At 41.5% G+C, this 27,412-nt stretch overlaps 2 protein-coding genes and 1 long non-coding RNA gene across 4 annotated transcripts in view; 1 reads left to right on the top strand and 2 right to left on the bottom strand.

Moving 5' to 3' along the window:
* The window catches only part of TMEM163 (transmembrane protein 163), an 88,087-nt gene extending 80,039 nt beyond the window's left edge, over positions 1-8,048 (top strand). Inside the window, exons 6-8 of the mRNA XM_059476046.1 lie at positions 958-1,069; positions 4,506-4,647; positions 6,884-8,048. Coding sequence (XP_059332029.1) covers positions 958-1,069; positions 4,506-4,647; positions 6,884-6,944 — 315 coding nt within the window. The 3' untranslated portion in view covers positions 6,945-8,048. The remainder of the gene's footprint in view (positions 1-957; positions 1,070-4,505; positions 4,648-6,883) is intronic.
* LOC132075536 (uncharacterized) lies at positions 533-2,880 on the bottom strand. Its single transcript, XR_009418781.1, has 2 exons — positions 2,818-2,880; positions 533-1,132 (listed from the first exon to the last, which is right to left on the bottom strand). It is a non-coding gene; the product is annotated as an uncharacterized LOC132075536 (long non-coding RNA).
* A 5,652-nt stretch (positions 8,049-13,700) lies between the features above and the next one.
* MGAT5 (alpha-1,6-mannosylglycoprotein 6-beta-N-acetylglucosaminyltransferase) overlaps positions 13,701-27,412 on the bottom strand; it is a 112,032-nt gene continuing 98,320 nt past the window's right edge. For both annotated transcript variants that reach the window (XM_059476405.1, XM_059476406.1), the window contains 4 exons: positions 25,427-25,543; positions 24,599-24,673; positions 22,046-22,203; positions 13,701-20,866 (listed from right to left, as the gene is read on the bottom strand). In XM_059476405.1, coding sequence (XP_059332388.1) covers positions 20,668-20,866; positions 22,046-22,203; positions 24,599-24,673; positions 25,427-25,543 — 549 coding nt within the window. In that variant the 3' untranslated portion in view covers positions 13,701-20,667. The remainder of the gene's footprint in view (positions 20,867-22,045; positions 22,204-24,598; positions 24,674-25,426; positions 25,544-27,412) is intronic.

Genomic DNA, 27,412 nt, shown 5'->3' with positions numbered 1-27,412 from the left:
CCAGTGGCACTGGCCCACTTAGACCTGCAGATACAAATTAAAAAAGGATTCTTGCTATTTCCTTTACTTGTACTGGTGTTGCAACAGCTTGAATTAAAGTTTCTTTGAAGAGTAATAAATGAATGTAGCTCAAAGCTCTGTGTTTGGGTGGCAGCTGAGAGCTGTGGGTTTTTCTGCAGCCTATGGACTGATGCAAACCATCACAAACCAGTCAGCAGGAGGGGCTGGGGGGCTCCTGGTGGCCTTTAGAGAATGGTGTTAAACAATATTAACTAACTCCTCTTTGCCTGCCCTGACACACAGCTCTCTCCTGAGGGAGCCTGGGCAGCCCATGTTTCACGTGCAAATTAATCAATGGGAATGTTTCTGTGAAATGGACATCCATGAAAAAAATTTGTTTTCTATGAAAGAGCTAAACCTGACTTTGCACGTCAGCATCAGAAGCTTTATGGATGTAGATTGAACCAGACTTCTGGAAAAGGAAATGAAACAAAACCAAAGCAAGCCCAGAATCAGAAACAACATTAAATGGTTATTTCTTGCACAAAAATCTATATTCTCTGGTGAGTGGGATTCTATTTTCAAGCCTTCCTCCTGCCTGTGGGGACTTCATTAGTGCTGGCATCAGGCATTGGATGCCCTGGCAGTCTGCACTCAGCCCCACAGGTAAATATCATCTCCTGACTCTGACCAGGCCGGGTCAATTCACAATTTGTTGATTGGAACTGTCATTAATTATGGCTGAAAAAGCAATTGCAGGTGACAATACAAGCAAAATAAGCACCAGCTGTTGTGGAAGTCATAAGGTAGGAAATCTTGGTCTCAGGTTGTGTTTCTCAGTAGCACTAATAATAATAAATAAGTAGCACAGTAATTAGTGCTTTTTTTCATTTTACAGGTGTGACACGACCAGAGGACATACTAATGTCTGGCTTTTTGTTTTTATTTTTCCCCCAGGATGATTTTCTGTACAGTGTCTCTGTTCTAAGTGGAATCCTTTGCACAGTCTTGGCAGTAATCAAATTTATGCTGGGAAAGGTCCTTACAAGCAGAGCACTGATAACTGATGGTGAGTGTGACATTGATCCTGCTGCTTTTACAGACTCTTCCAGGGGCCCCTGCATGATGAGAGCTGTGAATGAAAGAGCATTGAAATAAGGCAGCCACTGAGAAACGGGAAAAAATCCAGACCCAAACCCTAGAACAGTCTGTGGTACCACTGGCCTCTAGCACAGAGAGGTCAGCTGAAATGAGCTAACACCATTAAAAAGTTGAGTGTGGGAGTGTGGGGGTCCATGAATGTGCTGGAGAGCTCTCTCCTCTGCCACAGCTGCTTCAGGTCTGGAATTCAGGTAACAGAGCAAACCAGACTTAGCCTGACTCTGGTTTTCCAATCATCTAATGTATGCTATGGCTAGAAATATTATGAGTAATGTCTGGTGGAACCAAGCAGTGGATGTGTGGATAGTGAGCAATTACAGAGTTAGAGGTGGAGCAGATAATGGATTAGAGGTGTGTTAGTCAGAGTTAGGCTGCAGCAGGGGGATGTGACACCAATTTAGAGAGCTTTGGTTAGGTCACCTCCATCCTCACTGCCTGTGCCTGGTAAAATCCTGAAAGCTCAAATGAAGCAAAGTCTGCTGCAGAAACGCTGCCTGCTGTGAGCAGGGATCATCACAGTGCTGGTGCCATCCCTTTGGTGTCATTTGTCACCACAGGGCTTCCCTGCCTCTCAGCAGAGCTGCTGGGGCAGGGCAGGCGTGAGACAAACCCTTCCCTGCCCTGCACTGCTCTGGCCCTGCTGGGCTTTGAGATCCCTTGTGGGATCTCCTCCCCTGCACCCTTGGAGCACCTCCCTGCCGCCCCTGCGTCAGCCCCTGACTGCTTCTGCTTTTAAAGCAGGTTGGAAATCATGCTTTCAAAGTGGGTCCAGATATTCCTCTCACTGCCAGGGCTCCAGCTCCTGAATCCCCAGAAATCCCAGGCTCTGCCCTTCACACGGGTGAGGCCACAGTGATGGCAGCAGTTTCACAGATCTCTCCCAGATTTATCTGCCAGGGCAGTGTGAATTACTCAGTAAACAAACACTGTAGTGTGTTCATGATTCATGGGTTGTGGTACCTAAATTATTTTACTCTTTGCTACAGATTTCACTTTAAGGAAATTCAATTCTCAGCTTACTCTAGAGATACATAAATTTTGTTTTATTTTAAGCAAATTAAACATACTTAATTTTTTTTCTGGATGATGTGTGATAGCACATATTATGAGTATCTCTATCATCCCACTTATATAAATTCTTCATGAGTATTTATGTTTTAAATCTGAAAGAAGCAAAAAAGGCATCAGAATAGCAGTGAGGGGGTTACAACTAAGCCATTGCCTCCCTGCATTTGGGATTCTCTCCCAGCAGATCTCCAGCTCAGTGATCTTATCCTTTCCAAGGGGCTCCACCACTCTAGACATTTGAAAATTTAAATATCTTCAACCAAAGGGTGCTGGGAACTGCAGCCCATGAGCCTGACTTCCTTCCCTGCCTGGGTGGAAGTGGGACACATTGACCATTTCAGAGCTGTGCCTAGGAACCCTCCCTTCAAACAAATGTAGCTTAGTTTTGAAACAGAGCAGCTCATTCAGCCAAAATATGAACTGAAAATTCCTAAAACACTCCAGCTCTGAATTGTTCTCCTGTATGACAGAAGAATCTCTTTCCCAATAATTACATCCTTACACCCTCATGCTAATGATACTGCTTCTGAGCTGGAGGCTGCTCATTCTTTGATTAAAAAAATTAGGGAAAAAAAAGTATACAATTACCTCAGCCTGGTTTTTATCTCTCTTCTCCCCTCTAGAACTACTTTAGAAAATGTAGGAGGCTGATCTTAACATGTGTGGTTAAATATCTGCTTTCACAAGATATATTTACATATGTACTTGATTTATTAATGATCAGGAAGAGACAATGTGATTCAGCAGCTGAGACAGATTTAGCAGTCCCTTGCATATCTTTTTTTAGTGTTTTCTGTTTCCTGCTAAATTACCTCCTGTGATCCCTGGCTCCAGACCAACAAACTGTTTTGAGTGAAAGGAGCATGAATTCTTATTCCTTAAAAATAGGTTTATTTTCATAACAGCAAATTCTCTTTTATGCATGTCAACCTCTATTAATTTTCTTTTAATATTTTTTTTTAGAGTAGGGCTTAACAGCAATATATCTTTAAATCCTGAATGTATGAATCCTAATGAGGCAAAATGTCATTTGTACAGTTTGTTTACAGCAAAAGCTCTTGGCCTTTTGGGTAATAAAAATAGCCATTTCCTGCTTTGAATTTTGTGACATCCCAGAGGACAACTCTGTGGCAGTCAGTGATGTCAGCCAACTTTCCTGTAGGTTTTGGGTACCTGTTTCCTACCCAGATTTAGCCACCTGTTTTTTCCTGTGCTGGCCTTACACTCTGAGCAGTGTCTGGATTAATACCTGCAGCCATTCCATGATTTCCTGCCACACCAGCAAAGAAAGATTTGCCTGAATGAGAGTCAGGAAGGGAAAACAATTTCCTTTGCAAGTAGCTTTTAAATTATTTGGGGTCACCAGCCAAGAATGGCATGGAAATGTTTTATTCTTTTGCATGAATCCATTTGTGCTGATGAATTCTGAATTAAGCTGGAGCAGGGGAAGTAACACTGGTTTAACATTCTAATTATTAATTTATATTTTATATTCTTTATATCTATAGACACAATATGCATAATTTCAATGAGTATAAATGAGTAAATAGACAAAGACTGGATGTGGGAGGTGTGGATCAAAGGACAGGCTCAGGAACAAGTGTCAGGTGTATCATTGTTGGCAGTCATGGGAACTGCAAAAACTTGGCTTAGTCTGTAAACAACAGCTGGCTAGAGCTGGCTCACCAAGCAATGTAGAATATTTCAAGTTTGATATTTCATTTGCTATCTAGATTAAATAATGTATGGATCTACCAAATGAATGCATTCTCAGTGACCTTTTTTTTGTGTAAAACAACAGGGGTCTCTTTTGGGTTATTGTGGAAAAAAATCAGAAAAGGGGAATTTGGAGTTAAAACCAGAACACAAGGAATGACTTATAAAACCCCAAATCAATAATCAATCCAACAGGAACTGAATGGAAAAGGACATTAATTTTTCCAAAAGCCCTATGAGAATTTTGAAGGAACAGCCTTGGAGAAGAAGAGAACAGGTTAAGAAAAAAAAAAGGAATCTAAAAGGATGTTCATTAAAATTGTAAATAGTAGATAAGAAGCTACTGTGGTATATCTAAAGCATAAATAGAAAATATTACCAGGATTATTCGGTATGTCATCAGCAATGTCTACAGCTCTAAGCAATAGTGCCAAGCATGTAAATAAATACATAGAATGGAATAAAAACTTCAAACTTTGACAGGGAAACTGTGCAAAACCATTTCCCTTTCCATGAGTTCCTGGCGTTCATCCTTTAATTATTTCTTTTCCCCCTTCTAGGTTTCAACTCTCTTGTAGGTGGAATAATGGGATTTTCCATCCTTCTTAGTGCAGAAGTGTTTAAACACAATTCCTCTGTCTGGTTCCTGGATGGCAGTATAGGAGTGTTAATTGGACTCACAATATCTGCCTATGGAATCAAGTGAGTATCTCCTGGGAGCAGGCAGGGCCCTCAGAGGTGGGAGGTCATAGCCTTTGGGAGTTTAGGTAATTCCAGTGAAATCAGTCCCTGGGATTTATTAGACAAGCAGCCAATGCTGGAACTGGATGTGTGGAAAGGGTTATGAAAGGCTGTGTTCCCCACATCAGCTGGAAAGCAACCAGGACTTAAAAAGAAATCAGAATAATTTTAGATTTTTGTGTACTTGATATGAAATATCTGAAAAATAACCACAAATGATGGATAAAGTCCTCTCTGCATTTATGGCACATTTCTGAGCACTGCTTTGCCTTTGGATTAAAGGAAAGGTGCCCAAAATTAAAGAGAGATCTTGCTATTGATTGCTGTCCCAGCCCTGCCTTTGGCAACCTCTGAATTGAAGGCTCCTGCTCATGTTTCAGATGCTGTTTCTCTTGAATTTTAAGATGCTTTCTTGATTCACATCAGAAACAGAATAAAAAAATGAAATGGAGCTCTGCCATGCTTTTCATTGCTGCCACATTTTCCCTTGACTGCATGGAACCTAACCCAAATTTTGGACTTTATCCCTCATGGCTTACCTGCCACAAGAGAAAGTGGGAGATGGAGCATCTTAGTTGGAATTATGCCCACTGAGAAGCAGCCCTTGGCCAGGCTGCAGTCAGCCCCCAGCTGGAAACTGTGTGGGTTTAGGGTTTAGGGTTTTTTTTCAACTTGGAAAATTCAATTAACATTTTAATGAGGAGTACCACTCTTAAATAGGCCAGTATAACCACAATTTCCACTGTAAAACTTAACTGTTCTGGAAAGCTGTAAAGGCTATTACACCACCGGAGTTCTTTTTTATTCATGAATATTTAAATATTCAGTTCTGGGGCTGTCCTGTGCATGATCCTTTGTGTGGTGGACTATAGCTGGCCTGTTATCTATATTCTTAAATAAATAAAATCCTTTGTCTTCATTTCTTTAAAGACTTTAAATCCTTTTAATAGTGTCACCTGTTTTAGGATATACATAACACTAGGCATTTCCCCTTTCCTGTCTAAAAATATACTTTAAAGTGCTATGTAGTGGATTCTAGTGGTGTAACCCACCCTATAGCTGTAAGAATTTTATTTAGTGAGGTATAAAACTGCTTCTGAAAGTACTATTTACAAGACTAATTCAAAATTATCAAAGGAAACATCTCATGTCAGGTTTCACAGGCATGAGATGTTTTGGCACATGAGGAAAAATGACACATTTTTGTGTTTATAATGTCTTTAAAATATTTGATTCTTGAAGTATTTGAGTAAACTTATAAGTGAGTTGTCATTCTGAGGGTCCCATTGATAGCCCAAGGTGTATTTTTCTTTGAAGGATTATGAATAATCATTAAACTGAAAGTGACAAAGTTAAGTGTAATGTTGCCATTATTTAGAGTTATCACAAAGTATGTGCAGTTAGATATAAGGTAATAAAGTCCAGGTAAATATTATCATGAACATTGTTTGAAAATATGTATGTGGGGCTTTCTTTTACAAGCATATTGAATAGGTAAATTATTATATTATATTATATTATATTATATTATATTATATTATATTATATGCCTATACCTATGTAATAGGTATATATTGTTATGTTATATTATATTGTATTATATCATATTATAATGATATATTATACAATATATAATATATATTATATATTGTATAATATATCATTATAATAAATAATATATTTAAAATAATATATTATATATTATATCATTCTATATGAAGCATATAATATATAATACATAATATATTATATATTATATAAATTATATTATATTACATTATATTATAAGTATATACCTATGTAATAGGTATGTTATATTATGTTATATTATATTGTATTATATTATAATGATATATTTTATAATGATATATTATACAAAATTATATTATATATTATATATTATATATTATATATTATATATTATATATTATATATTATATATTATATATCATATATAGGATAATATTATATATAGGATAATATATATAATATAATACATAATTATTATATTACATTACATTACATTACATTACATTACATTACATTGCATTACATTACGTTACATCACATTACATTACATTGCATTATATTACCCATAGGTTAACTTTTGGTGTTTTTCTTAAGAATCCTGTGAGCTTTAGGGGTTTATTTGCCCCAGCTGTGTTTATTCCAGCTGACCCCTGTGCTGTCCCTGCAGGCTGCTCATGGACATGGTGCCCCGGGTGAGGCAGACCCGGCACTACGAGATGTTCGAGTGAAGGTGCTGCCCTCTCCCTGCAAGGACTGTAAAGCCACAGCAAGTCCTGGCAAGTGGTGCCAATGGTATTTTCCTGAACATGCAGTTTGTCCCCCCGTGGTCTGTTTCTGTTGAAGTTTGTTTGAATGGGAAATCTCTCTGTAAATCTGGCATATTGTGCACACTGCTTGCGATTCAGCCAAACCGCAGCGTTTTGTTTTGTTTTTTTTTTTTTTTTTTTAATTTCCTTATTTATTTCCAGTATGCTATTGATTCCTGTGACAATAGAAAACATGCAGTTTGCAGCTTGAACCCAGCTGCCATGTTGTATATTCCAGAGTGAAAGTGTTCTCAATGGTGTGGTAAGCCCGTGGGTAAAGAAGTGCCAGTTTCATTTTTGAGTTTTGCATTTTTTTTCCTCCCCTGGCCTGTATTTTCCCAAACACATGCTGTAACAAACAGGAGTACAATCCTTGCTAACCTCTTCGACTAAGAGTATCTTACATAGAGTCTGGACACCAAGAACTGTGTTGCTTAAAACACCTCAGTAGCTACTTCCACCCTCTTGTTGAAAGAGACACCCAGAAAGAGCAGGCACTGCCCTTCCTGTGATCAGAGAGATTCTGCATTTTACCCCCAAATTAACTGAAACGATACCTCTTCAATTTCAATTCTATTTTTTCTTAATGAGACACTGTTCATAGCTTTGCATGGACCAAACAAGCACACACAGTGTTACTGTACAGACCAAAGCTAAAAAAGTCATGCAGGGAAGAGGAGCTGCTCAAGGAATGGGATTTTCATCTCCTATTTTACCATCTGCAGCTGTAGCAGCGTGTGTGACGTTGTGGTTGCTCTGTAGTCTGACAAAGGCACAGCAGTGGCTCAATCTCATGGTGAGATACAGATCTATTTATTAGGTTTAGATTGTCCTGTAAAGTGTTGCTCACTTTCCACCACACATCTTATATATTACTTAATAGCAGGTTAAATGATGAAAGAATCTTGATGTATAATCAATAAAACTGGTATCTATTTTATACAGTATCTGTAAGTAACATTTGAAAACTATTTCCAGAATGTATCATAGAACAAAGTCTTCCTGTATAGCAGCTATTAAACTGGATTCTCTGGCTATAGCCATTTTCTCTTTATTTGATGTATTCCAGGTCAGTTTTCACTACAGAGAATCAGTGTTATTGCTTCTGTTTATCACAGGTGAATAAAAAATAGGACAGACCACTGTAGAGTTGGAATAAGGCCATGGTAAGTAGGTGAGTAGCTAGAAATGCCCATTTTAGTACATAACAAAAGGCTACATATATGAGAGTAGATGTACAATTAGACTGATCAGGGAGGGATGTACAGTGGAGACACTGTTTTTTTTCCACAGGTGTGATGGTAAAACTGCATTTCCCATCATCTGTGACTTGACCAGGTCCTTAAGGATCTCTAGTAAAAGCCAACTCCCACTGATATGTGTTGGGAGAGATCCCCCCAGTGGTTTATCTGACCTGGCAGTACCCACACGAGAGTGACAATATTGGAAAGAGAACATGCCTTGATTCTTTGTGGCAAAATGAAATTTGCCCTGCTGCTATCATTTGTTTTCACGTTTTGGATCAATTAAGTTTGTATTTGTATGCAAAGTGGTGCTATCAGTGCTGATGCTGCTTGTGCCTTGCTGTCACGGGATGGTGTCACCCAGCTGTGAGGTGACAAAGGAGCTACTTCAGAGGAGCATTCAGCAAGGACTCCAGAAGGACTGGAAAGTGTAGCACTGCTCACTGTACTCAGCACAGGTGGATTTTTAAATACCAAATGCCACCCCAAGACCCTTGTGCTTCTCCCATTATGTTTTTCTCTCACACCAGTTCCATGAAGGGAGCTGTGAGCTGGTGTTAACAGTGTTTGTCAGGCATCTTCAGCCTCAGAACCACAGAGCTGGGGCAATATTAGACATTTCATGAGTTTGTCAGTTTTCTTGATACTGTTTACTCTTTTCCACTTCCCCGAGGGCTTTATTCCCACTCAGTCCCACTGAGAATTTTGAGAATGACATTTGAGAACTACAGAAGTGCTGCTCCCCAGGGCTGCAGTCCAGCAGCCTGCTTGTGCCCAGTGCTGCAGAAAACTGAGAAGGGACATGGTGGTGAGCTCCTGGTATAACCTTTGCCACACCAAAGTCCTAAACCACTGAAAGTATGCAGGGCACTCAAGCCAACACCCAGCTGAAACATTAAATAGTTCTGTTAGAATGCTGAGTGTAAACAGCAGCACAGATGTGCTGCTCATGCAGAAAGGAAGGTTAAACACTCTGTTAATGAAGTTTCACACTTCCTTCTGGAACTCTGGAATGCTCTGAGGATGTTTCTAAGTGCAGACACCTGAAAAGGCTATGTGGTTAAACAAGTTAATCATACTCTTATCAGATTAATTTAGACCACTTGCAGAGAGTTTTCAGTTACCACAGGTGCTTCAAAGCATTGCTGGTAAATGCAAGAAAATAACAGAAATCCTTGTGATACTTGGTAAAGTTCAGGAAAAAAAGATTCTCAGAAATGGTGATAAAGCCAGCTGCCGTCAAGGAGACTCTGTGTGACAATAGCAGAGAAAATAACTGCTCATCCATCTCCTGTGACACTGCTCGAGCCAGCCACCTCAGAGGGAACAGTTCCTATATGAGCTTTCTTTATTAAATGTCAGTGCCTGTTGATTTTTCCCAACTATGAAATGGCAGGTTTGCTTCTAGCTAGGCTGAGGGAAGGTGGACTTTTCAAAAGCTGCAACAGCTCAAAAGCACTGGGACTAATCACCTGAAACTTGGCACTGGCCACCATGATAACCTGCCTGGTGATCACAGCAGCCTCAGCACTGCCAGGGGCTCTTTGTTGTGCTCAGGGTGTGAGGAGGGAGCCTCAGTGCTCACACAAGGAACAGCACTGGCCAGAATGAGCCTGCAAACTGACACTTATTAAAGTCTGGCCAAGCTCAGAATTGCAAATTAATCCCTGAAAGTGACTGTGACACTGAGCAGATGCTTTGAATCTGGCCATATTGTTCAGCAGGGAGAGGAGCTCAAAAACTCTGTCAGGATTACAGGAGCTGCAATCTCAAATCCCCAGCCATGACCCACACACACCAGGTAGGCATGGGAAATGATAATGTTCACTTTTAGCTAAAAGCCAGAATTTTGAGTTTTGATTGTCATTTAAAAAATCACCAGACTAACATCTGCTGCTGATTTATTCCATTTTGCTTCTTGCTGTAGTAGGCAGACAATAAATAAGCATCATCTAACCATGGTGGGAAAAGAGCCTCAAAAGAAGCTCCCTGATGATGTTCCAGGAATGGACCTGAAGCAAAGATCCCAGACAAGAAGCTCCTCAGATGTGGCAAATTCAGCTGTAGGTACACCTGCAGCTGGGAATGTACCTCAAAGGTGCTTGCCACTGCTAATACCATTTGCATTGCTGCAGTCCCAGCTGCCTGGGAAAAAGTGAAGGCATTTCTGGCATTCCTTTTTGTGGGCCAGCTCCTGGAGATGCTAGGCCATGGGACAAGGATTAATAGAATAGTTTGGGGTGGGAGGGATCTTTAAAGGTCATCTAGCCCAAGGTCATCCAGTCCCTCTATTAAACCTTAACAATATGCAGACCAGGAATGTTTGTTCCCAGTCTGACAACACATTTTCCTTGGCAGTCAAAGAAAGAGCTGAGGAAGCTCCTTGAACAGAGTTTATCCCTGGCATTCATGGACTTGTGTAGATGCTTCTCACAGGGGTTCCACACAGTTCTGCTGAGCTGGCAGTGATTTCTCACCTCTCTGCCTGTGCTGGGTGTGCTGCCACCGAGGGGAGCTGTGACAGAGCCATCCCTGTGCCCCTGGCTGTATTCATCCAGGACCAGGAACTGCTCAGGAGCAGCACACAAAAACACATTCCTGTGGCCTGGCACGTAGGGCCAGGTTATGCAATGTGAGAGCATAATTAATGCAGTAACAAGCAGGCAGGGATGTTTTCCTCTGCTGTTCCCCCAAGGCTGGGAGCTGCTGGTTTCCCTTCAGCCAAGGGATCAGTATTGGGGGTAGCACTGAGCAGTTCCTGTTCTCTCCTTGTTCAGTGGGCACAGCTGCCCCCAAGCCTCCAGCCCACTGACCAGGAGCTGCAGGAGAAGGGAAGCTCAGAGCTCAGGTCCTCAGGGCTGACTCCAGCACCACCACTCAGCTGCAGGCAGGCTCAAAGCGCATTTTCTTCCATGTTAGTTGTGCAAGTAACTGAGAAATGTCCCATTTTGTCAGCTCCCCCTTCTGGCACCAAAGCCAGCACCCTTCTGAGTTCATCTCCTGCTGACACAGGCTGTAAGGGTTATTGTCACCCCTCACCTCACCATGGAGCAAGGAGTGGAGGCAACTCCTGTTAAACAGGCCAAGTGACAATGCCAACCTCCTGTTACTGGGCAGAACCCAAGCCTGCAGCACAGCTGGGGCTGATCACACCAATTCCACCCTCCTGTGGAGGTGAGGAGGGAATTAAAGCCAGGAGGGGTCTCTAGGGATTTGGCAGCTTCCCTTCCACCATCCTCTGTACTTACAATGGCAGCAACAGCTGCTACCTGCTGAGCCACCTAAGGCTCTCACCTCGTCCATTTTCTTTGTAGTTTTTACTTTTTCAGCCTTTTTGTGCAGCACTGGTTTGCTTTGATGTGTCTCTCCTCACAAGCAGATGTCTTCAGCCAGGCAGAGCTTCCTGAGGTCCTGCAGGAGCAAGGACCCCTGAGCCAAGGCTCCCAAGCAAGGCAGGACACATGGTGAGACCAATCAGCTGCAGTCTATTCCCTGCAAACTGGTCCCAGGTTTTTTTTTGCTACAAGGATTTACTACCTAGATTTCAGCTAAATGCAATCTCCACTATCAATAAAATAAAATAACAAGTCCTGACAAGCATAAACACAAATAAGGGGAGTGTGAGGGAGCAGAGTGGGTGCTCCAGATCTTGCACACTGAGGGGAAATGTTTTGAGAGCAGCACAAAGTCCCAGCAAAACGTTTCCATCTGTGGACTCTCTACCAGCTGGAGTTTGACTAAACCCAGTCTAAGCATGTGAGAGTTGAAGTATCCAGCATTTAAGCTCCCCCAAAGGAGCTTTCCAATACAGCTGCATGGTGCAGTTTTTATTCCAAGTTCCAATTTTCATAGATTTTTTTTTCCATTATGTGACTGCAACACAGCCCACATCTAACTCTAGCTGCTCACCATTTTACAGATGTCTCTTCAGATTTTTAGATGTCAAATCTGAACAACAATTAAGGGAATGAAACAGGAAGGAAAATGTTTCCAAAAATAAGCAGAACAAGAGCCTGAATGAGCAGTGTCCTCCACTAATTCATTTTGATGGTAGGAAACATTTGGAAATTGTGGTGTGTTGAATAGCAACACAGAACCAACAACATTTTCACCCAATTTAGTCCAAGGGGAAGTATGCCAAGGACCATAAAAAGGGGCAAGTGATGAAGGATATTCACATACTTTTCCACACTGTAACAGCCATAAAAGGCTCTTGAAGCAGCACTGCACAGTGGAAAAACCACCCTCTGTAGCCATAGTGCACAGAGCTCCCCAGTGAAGACACTGGCCAAGTGGAAATCCAAACACACCAGCCTGCAGACATCTGTTTGACATCTTCATTTATGCTCTTGCTTACCAGGGTGTGTGTCATTAATCAGGAGAGGGACAATACAAGCTGATAGTTACTGACTTCTGTACTCTTCTGATTCTACAGTACTCACTTATGTGTGGCCACATTAAAAACAAACCTCAACAAACTTAAAAAAAGGTAATGCTGAAAAAAATGAGCTGTTGCTTCTCTCCAGTATATATATATATTTTTTTTTTTAATACAAAAGGACATTTTTAAACAGATAAAGAGCTGTCTTTTTTTTTTAAACTATTATTTTTTCCACAGCATACTGCTCCTGCATTAATTGCTCTATTACTCTTGGATGCCTCCACCAAAACCTCTCCCCGTTCCTAGCAGCTGACAACAGAGAGCCCTTCCCTCACTCTTGGCTGGGCTAACAAACCCTGAGGTGGGCAGAAAAGGCCTGTCAGCAGAATGGGTGCCTCTGACATACCCTGGCAGCTCCCCTGGAGAAGTTTTACTCTGGACATTTGTATTTGTGCAGAGCTGCCAGGGTGATTTCACGTGGCACTGAATGCACACCCCAACACCACGTGGGCCAAAGCTTCATGCCCGAGCCCTTGTTCCTCATGGAAATGTTCCATTCCTGAGTGCTTAGCACATTAAATTGGATCCTGCAGGAGAATGCTCTCTAAAGCTGCTGTTTTACCACAGTGCAGCTCCACAGTGTATTGTGCCAGTAGGCCTTGCAGGCCTGAGAGCCACTGTGCAATCCCAGTCTCACTTTCCCTTTCTCCCAAATTTACAGTGTGCTGTAAATTCAGTGTGTGCTGTAATTGAGTGTGCTGTAAATTTATAAGAAAGCAGGAATTTCTAACTACGGCTGTGACAAAGCTGCCTCCTGAGAGGAGGCTTGATGTAACCCATTATCCAATTTTTATAACCCAGGTTTAAAACAAAACAAAGCCAACAGTTCATTACTCACCTGATGTTCTGCTGGCTGTGGTGTGGGACTTACCTGTGCACAGGTGGGGCAACAGCAGAAACACCCAGCTGCAGAGTTGGAAGAAGCCCCAGAACTGCAGTTTGGGATAAAAGGCAGCTCGTGGCATTCCCATTTAAGCACAAAGCAATCATAAATCCAAATCACACAAGAAAAAGGTTTATTGAAAAATAAATTCTCCCTAGTTTTTTTTTTCTACAACAGTGAAAACAAAGCATTTTTCTATGCCATTAAGGTACAGACATTTACTGTTCTAAAAAAAAAGAATAAAAAAAAAATCCCATCCTATTGAACCCCAGGAACTTGGCAGTATCTGAACCACTGCGTTCTGTTCTGTTGAATCCAACTGCTTGAACATAATATAGTGGAACACAATCACTGAAATAAAACAAAGGATTCACCTATTAGGGGAGAATTCAAACCAAACACCCCACAGTACCAGCCTGATCCTGAAGTTCTTGTGTCCATTTAAACCCCTCATTGACTCCACATTATTGTTGGCAAAAAGTAGTATTTTACTTCCAGTGATTTCAATAGGGTTTTTTCCAAATTTACACTGCCACAGGGCTTATTCAGACTCTGACCCTCTTCACCCATGAGGAGGGAGACTCCTGCAGGGAATGATGCAGACCAGAACCCAAAGAGCTGCCTCAAATGGCACTCTGGAGAATCCCCCTGCAGTGGGCAGCTCAGCAAGCTCAGGGAGATCAAAGTCTCCAAGCCCAAATTTGCTTTGTAAACATTCCCTGATATTTTTCTTTTGGCTCTCTTAGAATCTTCAGGGTAACTTTTCTCACAAAATTTACTCTTTTTTCCTTTGGTAAAAACTGCCATTTCCTCCTCCTCCTCTCCTGCATTCCTTGCAAAAACCAAATTAAACCCCTGACTCCTTAAAAATATTTTTCACTGTCACTGTACTGCAACAGACCCGATAATGAACATAAATTAGTTCTGGGTATTACACCATTAAAATTAACAGCCTTCAGACAGCAATTTAACTTGATTTATCGTGTGCCTATTTGATACTTCAAACTACTTTGCAGCTGCTGGAGCCTGAGCCAGGTCGTGTTTCATGCACTTGATGCCCTGGATGGCTCCAGGAAATGCCGGGCATTATTTACATGCTCTCCTTAAAGGATTTGGTGGCTCCTGCAGGACCCAGGGCTGTGTTTGCAGTGACAATACAGATGTGCTTTGGTGGCCATGGGGACAGCAGGGTCCTCAATGTTTCAGTTCTGCGAGCCCTTACATGAGGTGACAAATTCTGGTCCATGCACAGCGCATTTTAGTTAATTCACCTGCACTGAACTGCCCAGCAGAGAGAAGGGTTTCAATCACTTGAGCACAACTGATTTTTTAAAGCAGTTTCTGTGTGTTGAGGGTGAAGTTATTACTCATTTTATCAAAATTTTGAGGACCTGGTTTTATTTACTCATTTAATAAAGAAGTGGCTTAATGCTCTTGAGAGAGGTCTGCTGAATTAAAACACACTTTAATGTGTTCTAATTACATGAATATGCAAAGGATGACACTGTTGAAAATGAACAGGACCCAGTGTGCAAGGCACATCAGCAATGGTTGCACTCTGTTGCTTTTCCTGGAAGAAGGAACAATGAATGATGCCTCACACCTGAGGCACTCTAGGGTCCAGCCTCTGCTATTTTCCACTCATTCCTACAGTAAACATTTGACACTTGATACATGGAGTTGCTGTTTACACATTCCATTTAAATATAATTATATTTGGAAGTTAAAAACTAATTTTAAAAAAAACCCCTACAGAACTGCTTGAAAACGTGTGGATGAGATTTAAGTCACTGCCCATAAAATGGTGTGTTTTGATGTTACATTCACAGCAATATTATTAAAGCAGATCTCAATAAAAATCTTCTATGTACTTGGCCATTTCAGCTCCAATGAAAACAAATCTGTCAGTGCATTGTTCTCCTGAAGTTTACAGCAATTCCTTCAGCAATGGGGCCAAAGGAGATGGGAAGAGATCACAATGAGAAGTTGAAGGCATAGCAGCTGCAGGACAAACATCTCAAGGAAACAGCCATGCCAAATGTTAGCACCCCTGGAAAAAAGACTGGGAAATCAGAAACTGATAACTCCTGGTCTCTCTAAAAATAAACAATAAAAAATTCTATCCCTCCGACTCCCAGCTGTTGACTGAACAGCAATTTAACCACATCTTCAACTGATACCTTAATAATTAATCAGTAACATCAACTAAGTCAGAGCTGATCTATGTTGTGACAGCAAGAAAAACTGGTTGCTGATATGTGAATAATATGCCCTGGAAGTGTTTCATCTTTATCATTTAAGGTACAGTGCTTTACACTTATTAAAAAGGGAGGGCTGATTCTTTAATTTTAAGAAACATTAATGGAGGAGTTGTGCTATCACTGAAGCCAGGGGGAGTCACTAAGTTAATGAGGCTTGGATGAGATTATATCCAGCCCAACTCATCCCAGTTAATTAATTTTACTGGCAAAATCTGCTCCTGAAATGAACTCTGAGCAAAAGACATACCTGAGAAAGCAATTTGGGTTTTGTTTACATGAACAGAGCTGCAAACTCAGAAATCCCTTTGCAATTCAGATGGGCCATGCACTCTGAGAGGGGAGGGAATGGCTTTTGTATTAAGGACAAATCAAGGATGCTGCCTAGGATTTTAACGGACAGTGGTACAAAATGACAGCCCGATTTGGAGCTGGTGATACCAAGAGAAATTTTCAGTGAGTCTGAATTCTTGATAATCAGCAAGGTGCAGAAGCTAACACAAAGCAGCTGGAGCAGAGTGGAGCTGAGAAGGTACAGAGTCCTGGCTCTGGCTGCAAGCCCATCCCTACTGAAATCTGATCAGCAGCTGCTTTGCAAAACACTACGGCAGAAAAGTAGTAGCATAAAAAAGGAAATCCATCTGCAATGAGCTGACCAGTCCCTGCACACTGAGAGCTGCCAGTTCAGCTGTGATAAAAGGCCAATATTCTCTGGTGGCACCAGGAACCGCCCCATGTATGTCCATGCAGAGACACCTTTATCTGAAAAACCAACACCTCCCAAACCTCATTCTGGATCTTCAATTTTCCTGCCCATCAAATCAGCTCTGGCTGCTCCTGGAGGTTTTCTGTTATCATTGTCTCCCTGGGGAATGTTAATGGCTTTCCTTTGCTCCCTGGTCATTGAACAGACATCCTGTCCCAGCAGGAGCTCTCATGCCAAATCACAGATTCTCACTAAATTGCATTCTGCTTGCAGAAGCAACGTTTTGCAGGAATTATTAAAAGTTATAGTATCTTTTATCTTATTAAGCCTTATATAGTTTTAGAACAGATTTCTTCACTACTTAAAAACATTCAAAATTCACACCACTAAGTTGTAAAGTCATCAGCACAATTTACCTGGAATTAGTGTTCCATTATATTGTTCAGACAGTGTCCATATTCCAAACACATATCCAAACCCCAAAGAAAGTAAAAAAGGCACATAAACATTAAATATTTGTAGAAACATAATCTGATATGAACAAGCAAACACACTGCTGCAACTATAAATTACAAAAAGAAACATAGAAACTAAGCAAAAAATGCAAAAAGCAACTCTATTTATACATGTGCAAATCAACTTGCATATATGAAATAAATGAGGTTTTTATTGGCATTTTTAAACAGTGTGTATTTACCAACTTTACCTTTCAAAGGCAAGCCTTTAATGTTAATTTTAATAAATATGTAAATGCTTCTCTCAAGTTTTCTAATCCCGTAGGAACAAGATCTTTGAAAAAAACTAGGTCACATACAAAAATACAAAATTTTAAAACAAAGAATGTCTTGATATGAGAGATATGTTTAAAAGCTTGTAAAATGGTTTGTGTATTCAACTTTTGACATTTTTTTCCCCATCAATTGCAGATCAATATATTCAAATGCAGTCATGCAAAAACCTGACTTCTGAGCACAGGAAGCTGCAAGCTCTACTGTGAGACTGAAAAGAGCAGCACAGTCCCCTCTCTGATGTCCCTGTCTGAGTGCAAGAACAGGACTACACACCTTTCTTCTTTAATTAGAAAGAAAATAGTTATGGAACTCAGACAGAAAGCTGCCCCCTAGCCTGAAATGTGGATATCTAAACCAGGTTGTAGGAAATAACTCAAACTTTTCACTAGTCCCACATGGATTTGCCTGAGTGTTGATCTGCAGAAGGATTCACTAATTTCTCACTGCACGAGGGAAGGCGGCTGTGGAGCTCAGTGAGCAAGGCTTGCAGAGTCTGTGCACTTACAGTTCTCACGATAGTCTCCTTTTACATGAAGCTGTAGGTCTTGATTTGTTATTCTTCATGATTAATGAGTCTTCTCTAGAGGTTTCAGTGGAAACAAGATCAGAGACCACTGACACTGAAGCCAATTTGGATGTTCTGTCCCTGGCTGAAACGCAAGCGGCATCAGTGCTGCTGTTGCATTTTTGCCAGAATGCACAATTCAGTTCAGCAGACTAGAAACAGTGCTACAGCATGAAAAAACAGCTTATAATAAACTCTCCCTGCTGTGGTAAAGGCAAACTTAGCATTGAGCAAAGCACTAGACCAGAAAATGTTATAATAACAAATACCAAACCCCTCCCATCTTTAAAGGTTTAGAGGCAAAATGAAATGCAGTATGTATTGCCATGTGGGCCTTACAACAGGGGGAACCAAGCAAACATGTATTTACAGCAAAGAATTACACTACAGCAGAACCCACCTTTGCATCCTTTAGGTGCACACACACAAATCTTTGTTTTCAACATAATTCTGTGATATCCCAGTCCAAAATCAATTCCTGCCTGAAACACATCAGCCTCAAGACAAGTCCTGCTCTTGCCTTTACTTTCAGCACCAGCTGGAAGTTCATACACTGTGATAGGCAGCATTTTCTAGTTGCACAAATAAGCACAGGTATGCAGGGGATATTTTATAAAAATACAGAATGAATTGTGCCTGCTCAGACCCATTTCCAATTGTCCTCCCCCAGCTTTTCCAGGGCAGTGAAACTATGGTAAACTACATTTGTGCTGACTGAAGCAAATGCTGAGCTGTGGCAACAGGAGGGATTTTCATACTGGTTTGCGTTTGTTTTCTTTTCATACAAAAATGTTGCCTCCCATTAGAGAACCCAGCTGTTCTGTTTCTGGAAAATTAATCTAAAATACAGCAGATTTTCACATCATCAAACCCAGATCCTGGTGACCCTGCTGTTCAACAGCTCCCACAGCCCCTTTTTGGATACTCAACAAACTCCTGTGTTGTGCAGGGGATGTTATGGAGTGTTACAGGGCAACACTGTCAGGAGTGTTGAGGCAGGAAACCAAATGCTTCAAAAGGCTCATTCACTGCTTTAAAATTGGAATTTTAACCATAGACTGTTTTGGAGGATTTATCCACAGTGCAATAGCATCTCCCTTGCCTGCTCTTTGGTAGGTCACCACATCCATCAATATTCCCACACAGATAATGAACACTGCTTACCAGAAAAATCTGAACCAAGCAGATATGTCTGAGAAAGGAAAATGTAAAGCATCTCTGCCTTTCATTCTACCTGGTAATATTTATGAAAAAAAAAAAAAATATTTGTGCTGATTTGGGGTTTTATTCCAGCATGGTGAGAACATGTCCAAATTGCAAACCTACAGACTCTGACTGCAGATTTGTTTCTCACTAATCTTAGCATGTAACTTCCTGACTACAAATGGTGCTGTCAAGCATGTCACCTTCTGCTGAAAATAACAAAAATTACTTCTGTGAAAAGAAGGCAGTTTAGAGGAGTTAACTTGCTCCTCAAAAAAATCCCAAAACCCAATTTTGATTTAGATTCTGAACTCTTGATTTGTTTTCTTCTGAATTTGTAATTGGTGTGCCTGATTAAAAGGGAAGAAGAAACAAGGAACAAGCAGCCCCCTAAAATGAGAAAAACAATCAAAGAACCCAAGAGGACTGATAAATTATTTTCTTTTCAGTTCTTTGTCTCCTCTTACTTGAACTCCAGAAAAAAATTTCTCTTTAAAAACCTAGCTAGTTGTGAAGACATTTTACATTTCTACCATACAATAATTATAGTTAGCTGAGTTTAACCTTCTATGTCATTCAGCAACATTTTAACTACTGGAAGCCATAGCAAACTGAGGCTCTAAGGATAATATTGCTCCAATGATGCTGATACTTTTTGCTTCACACAGTATTTCTAGTAGACAGACTACAACAGAAGCATGGGCAAATTCTGAGGATTACTCCCTAAATGGGACCAGTAAACTGTGATGAGTCCATTCCAAACATGGTTGGGTGTTTTTGTAGCTTTTCCACACTTAGGAATGCCACAACCCCAGTGAGCTGTGCAGTCACCAAGATGCGTCACACACTGGCAACTGCTCATTTGTGACACTCTGCTTAGGCTGCTCTGGTGCAGCAGCTGTGATGCAGACAATACCTTGTTGTATACAAATATTTAATTAAAAAAAGGAAAAAAATAAAAAAACAACTGGGCCCAAATAACCCAATAGCAGGGTACAGAGCTCTCTCATTATTCCAAGTTCTTGTGAACTAAACCACTATGTAGCCATTCAAGCCAAAGCTGTACCCAAACCAGTGCACCTTGAATAAAATGTTAGTCCTCCTTTCCCAGCATCCCTTCCCTCAAGCACAATTTTTTCAATTTTCTACTGGAATGAAGTTGAGATCCTTTAGCTAACCATGATGGGGGATGTCCTAACTCATTAAAAAAATAGAAAACACTTCACCCAAACAACAAAAACAGAAGTTTGATGGGTCTGGAAATTTTCTACAAACTATTCTGTGCAGTCATCTTCAAATCACTGTCGAACTCGAGACTCGCTTCTCTTCGCAAACAGCTGAAGGAATCTGAAGAGTGACACTGCAAATGTCCTTACAGGGAGAAAAGATCAGTTACAGCTGTTTATCATGAATCCCTCCTCTCTTAGTAGATAATTCTGCCCAGCAATGATAGCTCTGCCTGCAGTGGAAAACCTGGAGCAAAGTGCAGGGAGTACCAAGGATCTCCTCTCCAAAGGACTCTGGTGTGCCCAGCTGGGAGCAGCCCTGCTGCTGCTATAGGCAGTCCTTGCAGAGTGCAACCTGCCCCTTGATATAGTCCCTGCAGGGGCAGATCCTTCTGTGGGCAGGGTGGGAGCCAGCACAGCTGAACAGTAGCAGGTCACCTTGGAAAACACAGTGCTTCCTCCTTCCATCAAAAGAGGGGACCAGGATATCGTTTGCAGACTCCATGGTGAGACATTCGATATTATACCTAAAAAGCAAAGCATGTCATCTGCATCACACCTGAGTTCATGGCAGTTTGGTACAGCTTTCAACCTTCCTCACCAAAAATAACAAACCCTGCTCTACTAGATCCTAAACTGTGCATTTACAATGCAGCTTTCCAGAACATGACTTTTCTGCTGTACAGATTCTCTCTGCAGAGGGCAGTGCAGCCTTTACAGCTTTACTGTTTCCTAAAGATTAACAAAAGAAGTTAAAGAGAAAAAACTGCTCTTGACCATTCCCCAAAACCTAATATTTAAATACACCATGGATTTTCAGTAGGACAGACTCAAAGAATGTGAAACCAGGAGATATTCTCTTTAATTTCAGGAAGACTCTTCCCCAGGGAAGCCCCCAGAGCCAGCTGGAGGTGGGTGAGCTGGACTGTGGGGATCAGGGATGCTGCTCCTGGGCTACAGGGAACAGGGCCTGCAGCTCCCAGGAACCAGCCAGCAGAAAATGAAAAATGCCAGTTGCCATTTGCTGACCACAAAGCTTAAGCACCGGGGTAGCAATTTCAGCAAAACCTTGTTTTTCACTTATTCTGGAAACATTGGTAACCTTCAGCATTTAACAGACAGGCTTTTTCCACAGGATTATGATTTTGTCTAGACAGCCAGGAAAGCAAGTTTTTATATGAGCTGCTTCTGAACTCCACTGGAAATTACAACTTCTCAAAGAAAATACAAACCCCAAAAACTTGTACAATGTAATTCAGCAAAATGTGGGGACGGAAAACCTGGAAAGCAGATACTCCAGCAGCCAATTTGCTGCTGGGGTTTTGAGGACTTTGTTTTCACTCTGAGAGGAACACAGACACATTTCCAAAGAGCATCCCAAAGCAGCATTCCTTTCCTTAATGCACAGCTGGTGAGTTTTACATATCTGCACCAACATCTCCAGTGTAGCAGGGCTCACAATGCTGTACCCGGGACAATGTGACAGAAGGGTTGTGCCCCCTGTGCTCCTGGCAGGATGCTCTCAGCAGTCACATTACACACACACACTCCACAAAGCCCTGCCAGGCCCTCACTCACAGCCTGCTGCAGCCAGAGCTGCTCTCCCCACCTTCCCTTCTCACAGAACTTGTCCTTTAAATTCCAAGTGTGGCAAAAACCAGTGCAATAAAGAGACCAAACAACATACTTGTGCTAGAAATACTTACCTAAGCAGAGCTTTGTCCTTGTTAAGATGCTGGAAGAAGGAAGGCTCACAGATGAGCTGGCTTTCCTGACAAACTTGCTTACAGGATTTTCCAGGTTCAGCAATTTTGACTTGAAGGGCACTTAATGGGGGCCACATCACCTGCCCGTGACAGAAATCCTGCAGTGACAGATCATGCTTTGTTATGATGTGTTCAGACAACATTTCACAATACTCAGACTGTATTTTAACATTTGGCAACTCTCACCAAAATGTGATCAAATAATTTGGTCCATCATGGTTTGCTTCCTCTGGACAAAACCAAAACTTGTGTGAACTGATTCCTCACTGTGACCCAAAGCCCCCAAATTCATTTACCAGTTCTCAATATCAGCTTGAGCTTTTTTCATTCTGTTTTGATTCCTCTGCTGAAGGAGAAAGTTTTCATACTTCCAGGTCTAACTGCAAATGGAATACTATACAATCATGAATCACAAAGTACCCTGAGTTGGAAGGGACCCACAAATTTCAAGGTGAGACCAAAGGAGGTGTCCTCCTTCATCTGTCTTTTCTTGCTCTTGGCTGAGTGTTCTCACTCCCTTTGCCAAGCTCTGGGGCTCAGCTGACCCAAGTCAGTTTTCTGACCTCACAGAGTCCTGCCCAAACATTTTCTGCTGGGTTATCAACTTCTCTGCTTGGCCACATCTTTCAAAGTCAGTGTCTGTTCCCTCAGCCCAGCCTGCCTCCCCCAGCAGCTCCCAGACCTGCTTTGGCCACGCTTGCCTGGCTGCTCCTTTGATGCCAGTGCCAAAACTGAAGCAATCCCTCCTCCCTCTGCTTCCCAGCCCCTGCTGCTGCCTTGCAGAGCAGACATGAGTGTGTGTGCAGCCACAGAGCAAACAGGAGCAGGGATGGGCCCGGCAGGGATGCTGTGACCCAGCAGGGCAGGGTTTTGCCAGGATGGAGCAGCTGGGACACCAGGCTGGCTTAGGGCAGCTGAAGGAGGCACTGCTGGGTGTGCAGCCACAACCCACAGCAGCTCTCTGACCTCACACCATTCAGGCCTTCAGCCCAGCTGCTGGGTCTGAAAGGACAGGGAGGTCACCAAACCTTTCTTGGTCCCCTCCTGACCCTCTGCCAAGGCCCCAGAGGGGAACTCTGGGCACCTTTAAATGCTCCAGTTCCACTGTCCATGGAGTGACCAGCTGCCCAGGGTATCTGGCCCCATCTCTGCACACTCAAACATCCCCTGAAGACCCCGCTGCCATGGGCAACCACACAACCACTGAACCAGTGGTTTATTCCAGCATCTTTATTTAACCAATTTTTATTTAACCATTATTTAACTTTATTTAACCATTTTTATTTAACCAATTCTTTATTCCAGCATCTTTGTTCCCATTTCAAGCTTGTGCTGCTTTCTCTGTTCTTCCTGCCTTCACCACAAAGTCATCAAAATAAGTCTCAATCTCTATTTTTGCTTTTTATTTTTGGTTCATCTGACATGATAATTAGGCAAAGTGCTAAGTACATGCAGCTAAAAATTGTGCTCGAGCATCCTGGGAGCTGTGAAACACCACCAGCTTTTGACAATTAGTCAAAGCAATGAACAAAATTACAAATTACAATATTCTGTGGATTTCTGAGAAGCACAAGGGAGGGCTTAGCCCTTGGGAGAGGGCCAGAGGGAAGACACAGGTTTCAGACACAGGTGCCATCTCTTGTCTTTTTCTCCCTTACATTGAGCTCCATTTCTTCTTGATTTACAAAAACTCCCAATTTTAACTTGGGTAGAATAATCAAAAGCAGTGATACTTTTACAGGTTTTGTCATCAATACAGGAGCAAAAAGCTTAAAGTGTTTATTGGCAGGAAAGTGGGAATAGCTCTGCTGTGTTAACTGCCCTCCTGACCTGGAGCTGTGTTATTCTTTAGGACTGTCTTTAAAAGCACCCACCTTCAAAAACACAAGGGCAGACAGATGTCCAGTGCCCTTGAAAGAAATGCTGGCAATTAAATGACATATCAGAGATAAAGGTTATTCCTATCTCTGCTCTGCAGCAGCCAGAACAAAAGGCAGAGCTGGCTACTGCAACAGATCTGGCTTGGGCAGAGGTCCAAGCAAACACACAATTTCTAGAAACCAGGATCCCATGTAAATCCCTGCAGTTTATTACTCAACTGAACATCTTCTGCTGCTCTCAGCTGCCAGTAATGCCCAGGGACCAACAGTCCTTTAAGTAACTGGGTTCCAAACCATTTCAATCTTTATTGATTGAAACTAAATACTTGAAAAATCTGCCCAGAGGCTGCAATTCTGCCCAGAGACTGCAATTCCATCCAAAAGTACCTCTGTATTTAAGTGATCTTTCTTGATCCAAAGCTTTTATGTGTGTACACAGCTAAAGAAGTCACATACACACTGAAAAATTGCTTTGCCTTTCTGCTTTCATATAATGCCAAGGTCTGCACAGCTACAATTCCTACTTGGACAGCAGCAACACTGAGAAGCTTTAAAACGGAGATGGTTCTCCCTCTCCAGCATAATCCAAGAGTCATCCAAAAGAAGTTCATACCTGTTTTTCAATAAAGGCATTCATCCTCTGAAGCATTCCCTCACAGGTAAATTCATAGGGCAAATAAGGGTCAATCTGTGGAGACAGTGTGTTAAGGTCAGAGGGGTTTTTGTTTCAATCAACTTCATTGTGTACTCTGTGGCAGCAGCTTCTGGTCCAAATACTCCATTATAGAAACAAAAAGTACTAATAAACTCATTAAAAAATAAGTTTACAAAATCATCGGCAGTTTTAGCTGATTTTTCTCTTTAAAGGCAGTAAGAATTGCTCTATGCCTATGCTTATGGAAACTCAGGGTACAGTGCAAAGTGGCAGATGTAAGGCTAGCCTGAGACCCTCTGGGATTCCAGAGCTCCTGTTTTAACTAAGTTTCAGTTTTGAAGTTGAAGTGACAAAACAGAATGTGAAACCTTTGAAAATTCCTTCCTACTCTTCCCCCCTTGAAGTGCCCTCATTGCCATTCCTCACTGAAAGTGCACAAGCACTTCTGTGGCAATCTCAGGGCTACAGACTCAGGGCAGAGCCTGCAATGCTCCAAGAATCAACAATGAAACTCCCTCACTGAATGCACAGAAAACACAGATTGCTGTATAATTCACATGTGAAATTCTCATTTCTATACAAATTCACCCACTCATTTTTTTCAAGAACCAGACATATCCAGTACTAAAACATGAGAATTTCAATACCATAGATATGGAATAATGATTTTTTCTTCAATATCCTACCAAAATGCAGCACTCACTAGACTAACATTAGGAAGCACTGTATGTGCAGTACACACTCCACACTCAAGTGCTGACAGCAAATTGAAGACACATTTCTCACCTTTTGATTCAAAATTGATTTCACGGCCTTCTCAACCTCAGAAAGATCATTGATGTCCACAGTCCACACATGGGGCTTCCCAATGTAAACTTCAGCATAGGGATGCTGAGAGGTCAACTGAAAGAAGAAATTGGAAAGAATTAATGTGTAAAGATATCCTTGCCTCTCACTCTCTTAATTAGACTTGGGTTAATCAGTTAGGACACAACAGTCAGCATCATTCCTTCCGAGTTACTTTTCAGATTTTCTCTTTAAATTTAGAGTGTGAATTTAGTTGGAAAACTGAAAATCAGATAACACAGATCACAAGTCAGATATGTGCACCTCTGATTTGTGGCTTCAATCCTCACAAAGACCCACACCACAGAAGACTTGATGTTTACTGAAATTAAAGCACGACCCTGCTTCCCCACAGTGCCACCCTCCTGCTTCACAACCTCTCACTGCCACAAGTCCTGCTTAGACCTGCATGGCTGGCTGACAGAGATGTTATCCTCACCCTGCATCCTTCAAATGGCAAACACTTCCACAGTTCTGAGAGCAACAGTGAAGAAAGAATAATTTTAAAAACCAGGGATGAATGCTGACTCTCATGATTGAGAGAAGAGTAAGGTGACCTCACCAAGAGTGATAACCAATATTTGACTCACCACTTGGTCAGAAAACAATATCAATGAATGCCCAAGAGGGTAACTAAGAAATGCTATATCAGAGTTTCTTTCAGAATTAACAGGACAGCTCAATAAGTATTTTTTGTGACTGGTCACCCAGGAGTGAGAACATGCACATGAACACACAAAAGGGAGCAAAAGCTACAGAAGAGAGAAATGGTTCACAGCAGCCTCAGAAAAAACCTGCATTTTTCAATAAATACCAAAAACCCCCACAGGATAGGTTGTTTATAAGCAGTGTTTATACAGCTGCCAATCTATGCTGTAGTTAGGATACAAAGACATTGCAGGAAGCAGTGTCTGTGGGGAAGAACCTTCTCCTGCACTAGGAGATACACTGTACTTGATCTTTTCTTCTGATCTGCCAGAAACTGTTGCATTCATTATTAAAAAACTTATTAAAAGTAGCCATTGCATTTTACTTGTGGAGAACAGCAACTTGCAAAGGTTACTTTACAAAACCAGAAAGGGAGACTTCATCTCAAATTCTTGTATGGATAATCATGTCACAGAACACAAGCTCCTTTTGTTCTTCTTTAGCACTTTAAGAATGGAGAGAAGCATTTAAGGGTTTTTTAATCCCAAAGAACCAGCACCTGGATTACTGGCAATGGAGTCTAAATGCAGCTGTGAAGACCAGTCAGAGAAAATGTTACTCTCAGGACAGGTCAGCAGGGCATGTGAGGGCAGCAATGTATGGATATATATGATGTACTTAGAACTTGAGCAGTCAATAAGGATTATTTTTCTGTACAAGTCAGGCACACAGCATTTCTGTTACTGCTGACACATGCCATCAGGATTTATCATGGCATTCCAAGCCCTGAAATTCCCACAAAGCACTTAGATGGGTTCAGATTATTTACCTGAGCCTGACCAGTTATGGTCTTTGGGCACACTGGAAATGACACAAAAACTGAGGGATTCACAGAAGAAAAGTCATGAAAGGTGTCAAGGAGAAAGTTTAAAGAGGTTTTTATTCCCTTATTGCTGTCTCCTTTGTTAGCAACACAGACAGAGAAGGGGCAAGCTTCAGCTTGTACAGGACATGAATTCAGTGTATAACAAGAAAGGCAATTACAGTTGTGGATCATAAACTTATAAAGAATTTTTTTTAAAGTTCCTGATTAAAAATGGAAAACTGTCCTCTGGTTATCAACCAGCTAGTGCTGCTCAGGACACAATTTATATGGTCCAAGCATAACCTAAATCATCTGCATGTTACCTGACAGCTTTCCCATGATGTAAATACATAAAGAATATATGTACATACACCTATGAGCAAGGCATGGCCACAGATGTGAGTGCTGATGTC

This window comes from Ammospiza nelsoni, chromosome 7 (genome assembly GCF_027579445.1).
Source record: "Ammospiza nelsoni isolate bAmmNel1 chromosome 7, bAmmNel1.pri, whole genome shotgun sequence".
Taxonomy (NCBI): domain Eukaryota; kingdom Metazoa; phylum Chordata; class Aves; order Passeriformes; family Passerellidae; genus Ammospiza; species Ammospiza nelsoni.
The sequence above is the reverse complement of the archived record's forward strand: the minus strand, read 5'-3'. Positions and strand labels throughout refer to the sequence as shown.